Raw genomic sequence first — 9,984 nt, 5'->3', positions numbered from 1 at the left:
TAGATCTAAGTAGTACATTTTAAACATATCAGATTTTGTTATTTTTGTCTTGCACAGAATAAAATAAAAATTAGGTTGAGATTTTACATGATTGTGATGTATCACCGACAATCTCCAGAATTATTTTAAGATTTTTTTTTTGTGTAACTTCTAATAATGCCTTTTTACTTTTTGGAAAATGGCGAGAGCTCAGGAGCCTAAAACACTTCCGTATATTTTGATTCTAAAATGCCACTCGAGATCCCATAGTCAAGCCTTTGCAATCACATCATTGTTCCAGTCAAAAGGTTTTCTTACTCAAAAGACATGCTTGATTCAGTAAAATACTCGGTCCCTTGATTAAGACAAGTGCTGCTACCAATCGTCACTCCGGATGGGGAAATCAGTAGAGAAGGGCTAATGATACATGCTAATTAAGACAAGTGCTTTCGTGTTTATGTTAAGACGGAAAGAATCAGCCAGGCTTGAATCAGGCCCATGGATTGGTATTGGTGTTATTAGCTGAGATTGACATACATTTGGTAGGTTTAAATTTGATATGCTTCTGTGAATGAAATTTTTTGCAAGCAATACGTACAAAACTATGGAGCTATAATTCAGTCTAGTATACAACAGACTATCCTACAGAAATCAACAAAAGGAAATCTCTCGGTGTACAAAAAATAGTCCCGTATAATTATAAACTTCCACACTCAGCCGCTTCAGCCTTCAAAATCTCTTGGTCAGTAGCACTATACACGAGCGCCCAATGTCTGGAGCTGTTAAAAGGAAATGGTTGAGACAACACAGTTCATTAGGTTGCTAAAACTGGAAGCGGAACTTCAAACCAATATGCTTCAAACCTGGCTAACAAGAAGATCGACTTGTTCTCTGTACATATCCTTTAGGTCAACAATATCATTCCGTAATTCTTCCAACTGCAAAACAGCACGGTAATGTGTACTTATTAACTGAGTTTCCTCAAACATTTTCTTGGAACTCGTCTAGTAATGTAGCTAATAAAAATGTACCGATAAATGCAACCTGATTCATAGCTATCATATGGCGGTTCCAACCAATGTGCGGAAGCGAGTGGTTAGCATACAGTAAAACCACCAAGTAGACTGAACACAGGTCGACTCTAATTTTCCATTACTTCAGTTACTGTTCGTTGCATATCTATATCTAAATTTTAGAAAATATCAAATTTGAAACGGGGCCAGCTTTGGGTCCCAAAAACAGGTGGGATTTTTAGCTGAAACCTTGGTTATACGCACCAAAAGTCACCACGGCTTACTAATTTTGTGAAATTACCATCTAAAGGAAAAACATTGTGAAGTTACAGGATTCTACTGTGTGAAGCTCAATACAAGTTTAATTCTAGGAACATGACTTACTTTCTCACATGATCAGAGGATAAATATTATGACAGATTTTGGACACTGGCGATTTATGTGTCCTGCAATAAGGTCGCTAACACTAACAAATGAGTGGTAAGTCATAATGTGCTGCATTACAGCCATACCTCTTCATCACGTTCCCCCATAAGTTCTAGAGCTTGAAAGTGTCTTTGTTTCAGTGCTTCCAGTTCAGCCTTTAGGCCAGGCAGAGCAGCAGCCTCATTCCGCAACTTTTCACACTGCATTAAGTTGTAGTAACTAGCATCAGTATGGGACTGGAGGTCTGATGCCATCCACACAGATCATGAAATAATAATGCAGTTGGTTCGCAGGGATTTACTTGCTCCGTTAGTTTTACCAGCTCCTCTGCCAGAGAATTCCGAATAGATTCCAATGAGGCCTGTAATATAGTAGTAACATTAGTACAGTGACAATAGAATGAGTGTTTACCATGCCAACATGAGGCATAATTTAAACAATTTCAGGAGAAATGTTAAAAGGATGCATATACACACCAAGCGTGACATGTAAGAAGCCAATTCTCCATCCTTTTGACGCAGTGCCGACTCAAAAGCACTTGGAGTCATGCTCCTGAGATAGTATGACATATTACTTTCTGCAGACATTCTCCTCTCCAATGAAGAGCTATCAGACAAGTCCAATGATGCTTGAAGGAAATGGCTTTCTTCCAGGCTACCAACACTAGACAGCTTTCTGTTGGGAGCATTTTCTTCAAAAGAAACAAAAGAGGAAACCAACAGATTCACAGTAAGGCGACAAACAAATATACAGCATAATTAAACTCACAGAAATTAATCGGAGGCTTATAAGTGCATACTTGTTTGATCTGGAAGTGGAATTTTAGGTAACTCGCGGGAAGAAGTTTTCTCAAGTTCTGCCCTGGCTGCCTTTTCCCTTTCAAGGTCCTGGAAGTGCAATTCGCGCAAGAAATCGTAAGACACATTAAATTCTTGCCAAATTGGTAAAGCACAAACCGGCAGATTAAGTACTAGGGGGACTGGTGACATATGACTAGGAGAAACAACAAGTAAAAAAATACTCTTGACCCTGCAAAATCCTGCTATAAGACAACCCCAAAGTAAAAAAAAAAATGGCGTTTGTTTGATTAATTTTGAAGAGTCTCTGGGGCCCATTAACAATTTTCGCAGGAGAAAACGTTGCTTCAGTACATAGTTCTCAAAGTAACCAGATTAATTAACATGTATATCCAGTTACTTTTAGAAAACGATGATTCACATAGTAAGTTCTCTACCTTCTCAAGCAGTCCCCTGTGTTCTGCCGCTTCTTGCAGCTCCTTTCTGTGCCTAGCTCTAAGCTCCTTTATTTCTTCTTCAAGCTGTTTGGCACGTCCTTCTTGTATTGCCGCCTCTTCCTTAATTGCAAGGTACTCCTGTCTACTTTCAGATGCTCTCTGTCTCTCCTTTTCAAGAGATCGGCTCAGCTGAGTCTGCTCTGTTCTAAGAATAGTAATCTGTGTATGAACCAACATCCATGTCAAAAGAACTACCTTTCTCACTTAAAGTTTCAAATTGATGCCAAAAATCATGGTTATGGACATAAGTAATGTCACATGTTTTTGTCTCAGAACAAATTGACGCACAAACCTGGGTCTCCAGAACAGTTATGCGGGATGAACTTTGTGACAGTCTCTCATTTATAGACCGCTCCTTTTCTTCTGAGGCAGCAGCTTTCGCTTCTGCTTCCTGCATATTTGAGTAGGACAAATAAAATTATGTCACTGAAATACTCCTGCTGTGCTTCTGGCTTCATGCCTGATTGCATTAAAGCAAGATAACACCCATCTTTATATGTACAACTGCGGAAAAAGCATAAACAACTACATGAAAATAGCTACTAATGACATAGTTGTTTACGGCCATTCCTTCTGATGTCCCTAATCATGTTTGTTTATAACAATAAGGCTTGTGTAGTTCTATTTATCTTCATTATTTCTGTGCCGACCACTGTTAACCAAAAAATCAGAACAGAGTAAACCTGAAGGCGAGAGTTCAAGGTTCTCTCCACTCCAGCCCAAGCTTCTTCCCTTCGAGCAACTGACTCCTGTTAAGATTAACACACAATTGATTAGCCTGCTTCTGACTGCCGAAAAAACTCAAATCACAAACTGCATTAATATACACACCCAATAAGGAAATCAAGGTGAAATGACTACACTAGAAGGGAAAAATCTGTGGAAGCACAAATACCTGCATGGCTTCAATTTGCCTTAAGAGTGGCCTTGTCGACTCAGGAACTTGTGTAACCAGTTCATTATACCGAAGTTCACTGGCCTGAAGTATTGAAAAATGAAAGGAAATGACAACTGGTCCATGACTAATTTTACTCTGTAGTGCCAGCTAAACCGAAAAAGCTCTGCTCACCTGATAGCGCTTTTGAAGATCATCATGATCCCTTTTTAACCGTTCTTCCCTGAAAGCAGCCTGAAATGCCCCCAAATAAACAACAAATAGTTTTTATCAACAAAGCAATATAAAGATTTCATGACATTATAGATCAACAAAATAATCTTTTAGATAAAAAATTTAATCAACAAAGCAATATAGATTACAGTTAGATCACCACAATCTACAGACTAAATGTCCCAGGGGTATTGAATTATTGATGCACAGTAGATGCATATTTTCATGGCTTACCTCCTGTTCTTGTCTGGTAAGAGCATTCCTCAACTCCTCGATTGTGTTAATCAGCATATTTTCTTTTTCGCAGGCTTCTCTTAAGCGGCTCTCAAGCTCAACTTTGGCTTCTGTGTTGACTCTTGATTCAGCTAATGCCTCGGCCTCTTTTGCTGCATTAAGAGCATTTGTGTAGAACTCCTTCTGAGCTGCAAGTTCAGTTTGATTTCTTTCGATTGTTTCTTGTAGCAACTTCTCTGTTGCTGCCTTATCTCTTTTAATACTCTCAACCTTTGTCTCCTCAACCTGCAAAGTCAAAATTAAGTGCATGGGTTCATTTTAAGCCCCAGAGCAAATAAAAACTGACGAATAGAGCAAAAGTGCTTCCTTCAGGAAGCCAAAGTAGCTCCACTATTCTCAATGAGCAATTTTTCGGAGCTATCCATCCAACAAGTAATTAAGGAAAAAAGCTTGTCTGGTTGAACGAAATCGTGAACTTTAAGCAAGCTGTAGAGGTTACGCATACTACTGTTTAAAAGGAACAACTCAGCACAATGTGTTCACACATGATCAAAAGAGAGACGAACAAACCACCCAAATATGGGTGCAAATTTGGTTTTGTATCATGCAAGCAGCAAAAGCAAATATTTAATGTGTGTCATTAAAGCAGATAAGAAACAATTTAGTACAGATGAATTAATTAATTATTAAAAGTCGAGTTCATTCGTTTGCTGTCTTTTTAACATATTTGCTCTCTTTTTACCTGGATCTTTGAGTTCAGCCGTTGCTTTTCTTCTTCAAACTCACGAATCTAGCTTCAACCAAAAAAAAGACAGCAAACTTGATTAGTTTGAAAAAATGGCATTTCATAAGAGTGTGGTGATAGAGTTATACTCCATGCCTGTACTCTCAGTTTTCGTATAGTAGCTTCTTGAGCAGCTTGTTTTTTCGATAGCTCTTCGCCTGTTTCATTGGTAAACATAAGATGTTAGTGTCAGAAAAGCCAAAATTATCACATGGTGGTGTAGTGTATGTCAAGGAATGAATATCTTCAAACTTACATACACATCAGGCCCATGTGTATGCCTATTGCCTAGTAGCCTACCGTTGACAACAAGATCAGAGTGTTACAGCAGAAAGCAAAAGGACTATAGCTCCAATTAAAGTAGTGAAGGACTCAACCAACGCATGTTAAGGGCATACAAATTTCAAATGCCGCAATAAACTGCAGATGAGAGACTCATATCAAACCGATAAATATGACTCTCGCCTGCAGGATATGTTTGAAAAGTTTATGTTGTCATTATTATCTATGTTCTGTAAGCCATTACATCTTTCCTAACATCGCTAATATGTAAATCTCGGTAAATGATCATTGGAGTCAGCAATGACTGTCACTGACAAAGGCTGCTCAACATGGTGCAACATACCGTATGGCAACATTAATTCTTGAAATGGTCACATGACAATATTTCAAATGATAGAACTGGTAATTTGGTATTCTCAACATTATAACAGAATAATTTAATTAATGCAATATCAAAAAGAAAAAATTGCATACCTTCAGCCATGACCTGAGTGATTATCTCGTCCTTTTCTTTCAAAAGAGCAGCTGCGTCACTTTTCTTATTTTGCTCTCTCCTTAATGTATCTCGTTCTTTGGTTAGTGCATACACCTACACACAATGAGGCATTCACATTACAAACATTTCGGTGATATGCCCAAGATAGTCTAGATGAACAAGGACATTCAGGAACACTTATGTCCCAGAAACAGTAAGCAAATAGCATAGAAACTTATGAGATTTGGTCTGTGGCATTTAGTTAACCTCACTAATACAACTCACTGTGATTTCTACTTTTAGATTAAACATCGTCTCGACTACTAGTAAACTAATATTAGAGTAAAAGTTACACACTGTAACAAAATTAAAGACATTAATGTGCAGCGCATCAAACTAGTCAAAGGATTCAGAACTAGTAGAAGCATTGCAGGGAAAAGAAAGTTCAAACTTTAGCTAAATAGCTATCTGTTAGAGCACAAACAACAATCTTTAATTACTCCCACCACTATCCTAAAGAATAACAAGAAAAAGCCATTGCACGCAAAACATGTGGTTGCAATTACAACATTGCATGTTGGTTGGGCAATATCATAAACTAACTATGAACTCTCTAGTCTAGCATATGTTTACACTTCTCCGTGGTTACTAGTCTTAATCTGATTAAGGTGTGCATTATGTGATGATCAATCGATGATAGAAGCATTGAGTAATACGAATAATGTGTCTCACCTTCCTTTCAAGAGTTGCTACTCGCTGGTGATATTCATCCTTAAGCGCATCCATTTCTGCTTCAACTGACTTACCCTGTAAAATACCACAAAAATAATTAATCTCGAACTTATCAAAAGCTAAACGTAGAGAATAGTTGTATTAGCACAGTATTCATCTTGTTCATTTTTCACATAAGTTGACTTAATCTTGCTGATTCTAATCTAAATAATATATTCTAAATACCTGTTTCTAGAGGGCAGAGGATCGGGAATCTGCTTATCAAACATACCTTTAGCTCATCAATTGTTGCTTTCAGTTGTTCGTTCTCATTCATGAGTCTAGCAATTTCATCAGCTTTGGACTGCAGAAAGAATTAGGTGTTGTTAGTCACAAATTAGTAGTGAGCAGCCATGCATGTCATCAAAAGTAATGACTAACATGGGGTAATTATTCAACGTTCTGACAATGAGCTAATATACATATAATATTGCTAAGGGTCATGTGCAGCACAAAATGCCTTGTGATAAGTAAGCCCCAGGCTAACATAAAGTGAATAGTTAAAACAACTCCCCCTGTTCTGATGCATTCAGGATATGGTGTTAAGAAAAGAAAAGTCATGCCCTCTTTGACTCTAAGAAGCCATTGACATATTGACTAACTGAGTTGTCTTTTATGAAGCATGATCCATAAAAGGAAATTCAAGATAGAACCCTTCACCAGTAAACTAAATTGAGCATGAACAAAAGTTTATACGAACAAATTAGCAAGCACTCAATTGTTTAATACCTCCTAACAGATTGCATTACATGAAAATAGATGCACTAAGGTACTATGCGCCAACTAGTAGTGTACTTTATGACTGGCACTTTCAAAACTTGTTAATGTTTTTTTTCTCCACAATAATTAATATGAATTCATGAAACTAGAAAGGTTTTACTTGCAACTAGAAAATCATCTTGGGAGTAACTTTCGTTGTGTTATACTACATATGATCCTGCAAAGCATTAAGGGTTTGAGGCATCATCTCATCCTAGACGGGTTGCTCCATCATCCATCAAATTTGGTGGGATGACTCAATTCCTCCTTCTGTGGAAGGGCGAAGTGGTGATGGACCAACCCATCCTTTCCTCAAACCCAGACAAGTGGGCTAGAATCAGATGGTCAACTCAATGTCAAGTTCCTCAAAGAAATGATACCTGGGACTGTCTAGCAGCACCTTGCAATGCAGCATCCATCATCTTCATGTCACGTTTTAGTTTCTCTAGTTCAACGACAGAACCAACAGATTCCAGAGAATTCATGGTTGTAACAGACTCCTGAATCTTTTCTTCTTTTCTCAAATCATTTGCACGAGAACCAACTTCTAGTGGACCAACAGGCACCTGTGCAGAAGCTGGTACCAACTCATTTTGCAAGTCTGGATCATTTTCCACAATTATTGACTTTGAGCGAACGTTTTCTAGCTGTGTCATTGTAGTATCCTCATTTTCGACAACAGATACTGCATGCGCTTCTGTTTGATCGTTCTCTTCGCCATTCTCGGCTGTATTAGTTTCACCATCATGTACTTTGACTTCCCCATGACTGGCTTTGTCGACGATGTCACTGTTCTCCTGTGGGCTGATTATTTCCTTTTGGATATCGAGTTCTTGAACAATTTTCACCTCGGCTTCATTTACATCATCTGAACTGGCGACCATGGAATCTGCTGGTTGTAACCGGGAGGATTTTCCATCATCTGTGTCTTCCTTTCCAGCATGGATAGATTCTTCTGTTCCTATATCACTTGATTGATCCAATTTGCTAGGTGAAGATGTTCTATCACCACGTATGTCCCTGATGGATGCATCAGGCTGACTCGGTAAAGCTTCATCATTAAGATCCGAATTTTCAGTGTCTTGATGACCCTGACTTCCCTTCTCAATTGAGTTGCTGGTCTCAATGGATCCAACCAAAGTTTCTTCTGCTATAGATGGACGTGTTGGGGACTGCTGTGTTTCTGATACTTCAGAAGTGTCCCTCTTAGATGTAGGTGACTCGGTGGAGCCATCATGGTTTTCTTCTGCTGCTGAAGAACGTGTTGGAGACTGTGGTCTTACAGATTGATCAGAAACATCCGCCATAGATACAGGTGGCGCCATGGAGCTGCTAACATTTTCTTCTAATTCTGAAGGCTCCTTTGGAGCTTGTGTTATTACTGGTGGTACTTCAGAAGCATCTGCTTCAGATGTAGCTGGCTTGGTGGTGACCTTATGATTCACTTCTACGGCTGGTGAATGTTGAGGCAATTGTTGCTTTTCTGATACCTCCGTAGAGCTCTCCTCGCCATTTTGTCCCATGAAGGCCATGACAGGATTAAAGAATCCCATTCCATCAGAGTTCGACGTACGGGACCCTGATCCTGCATTGCCAAAAATACACGTTATGTTTCGTGCAGTTAATTAGCCACATAAATACACAGTACTAAGACTAAGAGGTAGATATGAGATTTTATTAGCCAAATATACTCGTAAATCACTCTGTCTATTTACGTTTTATGTTTTGTGAGGTTAATTAGACAAATATACTCGTCGTACCGATGCTCCATAAAACAGAGACATTTGGAAATAGTTACGAAAAGAAGCATGAATTCAGTGGTTCCAAGCTCCGATACTTCTCAGAAGGAAAAAATTAGATAGAACGCAAACAGTACTAAGAGGCAGGTATTACTTTTTATGATCTGCCCAAACTAATCAATGACCCATAGTATCTCCGTAGCTGATATATGCAGGATTTAGGGACTGAGTTTTGCTTGTACAGTGTAGAGAGTCTGACTTAAGTAAGCATCTAGTTAATCAATCAATGATCCATAGCAATTCAGTAACTGACATATGGAATTTAGGGACTGGGTTTTGCTTGACCAGTGTGCAGAGTCTGACTTACGTAAAGCACCTACTACATGAGAAACAGAAACGAACTAGTAAGTGATATTCTGAATTCAAACTTTGGCCTCCATTCAACATCAGTCGCTCAGTCAGTCCCTACTCTGCAGAACTACCGAACTATGATACGGCCCAGCTACAAATAGCAGTACTGCCACTGAACAATCCCATCCGACTGTTCACCCAGTATCGAATTAGCGCTTGTGTACGCACTACGCAGCCCAGTACTAGGCAGCAATGCATCCCGGGTAGAGAGAGGAAGTGCGGGGTCGGCGTGTACCTTCGTCGTCGTCGCGCTTCTCCTCGAGGCCTAGCGCGCTGTCGAAGTTCTTCTCGATGTTCTTGACGCTCTCGCTGATCTTGTTGACGGCGCCGGCGATGTCCTGCAGCCCGCCCAGCGACCCCGACCACCACGCCATCTCGCCCTCCGATCAACGGCGGCTCGCCACCGCCGCGCCGCGCCTCCCTCGCCCGCCTAGATCTCGCGCATAGATCTGATCCGCACGCCCGCCCGATCACTCCGCACGCACTCCCCTGCTCAGCCGCGCGGGATCAGATCCGCCCCGCGGCGCGGCCCGACCTGAATCGACGGAGCTCCGCCGAGGAGCCGGAGGCCTGCGGTGACGGGGAGCGGGAGGAGTGCGGCGCGGGAGTGGTGGTGGGGAGCTTCGGGGAGCTCCCGCCGCGGAGCCGTGGAGATGTAGTGGAGTTTGGCCGGGGAGCACGGCGACGGTGTAGTGCGTTTTGGGTGGCC

At 40.4% G+C, this 9,984-nt stretch overlaps 1 protein-coding gene across 1 annotated transcript; it reads right to left on the bottom strand.

The window, feature by feature from the left end:
• Positions 1-464: 464 nt before the first annotated feature.
• LOC124707146 (golgin candidate 5) lies at positions 465-9,652 on the bottom strand. Its single transcript, XM_047238812.1, has 19 exons — positions 9,511-9,652; positions 7,506-8,710; positions 6,599-6,670; positions 6,328-6,402; positions 5,595-5,709; positions 4,935-4,996; positions 4,797-4,844; positions 4,055-4,339; positions 3,782-3,841; positions 3,608-3,691; positions 3,396-3,461; positions 3,005-3,103; positions 2,653-2,871; positions 2,218-2,305; positions 1,895-2,109; positions 1,720-1,779; positions 1,505-1,618; positions 843-917; positions 465-758 (listed from the first exon to the last, which is right to left on the bottom strand). The coding sequence occupies exons 1-19, from the start codon at positions 9,647-9,649 to the stop codon at positions 732-734; spliced, it is 3,108 nt and encodes a 1,035-aa protein (XP_047094768.1). The 5' UTR covers positions 9,650-9,652; the 3' UTR covers positions 465-731.
• Positions 9,653-9,984: the final 332 nt, after the last annotated feature.

This window comes from Lolium rigidum, chromosome 4 (assembly GCF_022539505.1).
Source record: "Lolium rigidum isolate FL_2022 chromosome 4, APGP_CSIRO_Lrig_0.1, whole genome shotgun sequence".
Lineage (NCBI taxonomy): Eukaryota > Viridiplantae > Streptophyta > Magnoliopsida > Poales > Poaceae > Lolium > Lolium rigidum.
The sequence above is the reverse complement of the archived record's forward strand: the minus strand, read 5'-3'. Positions and strand labels throughout refer to the sequence as shown.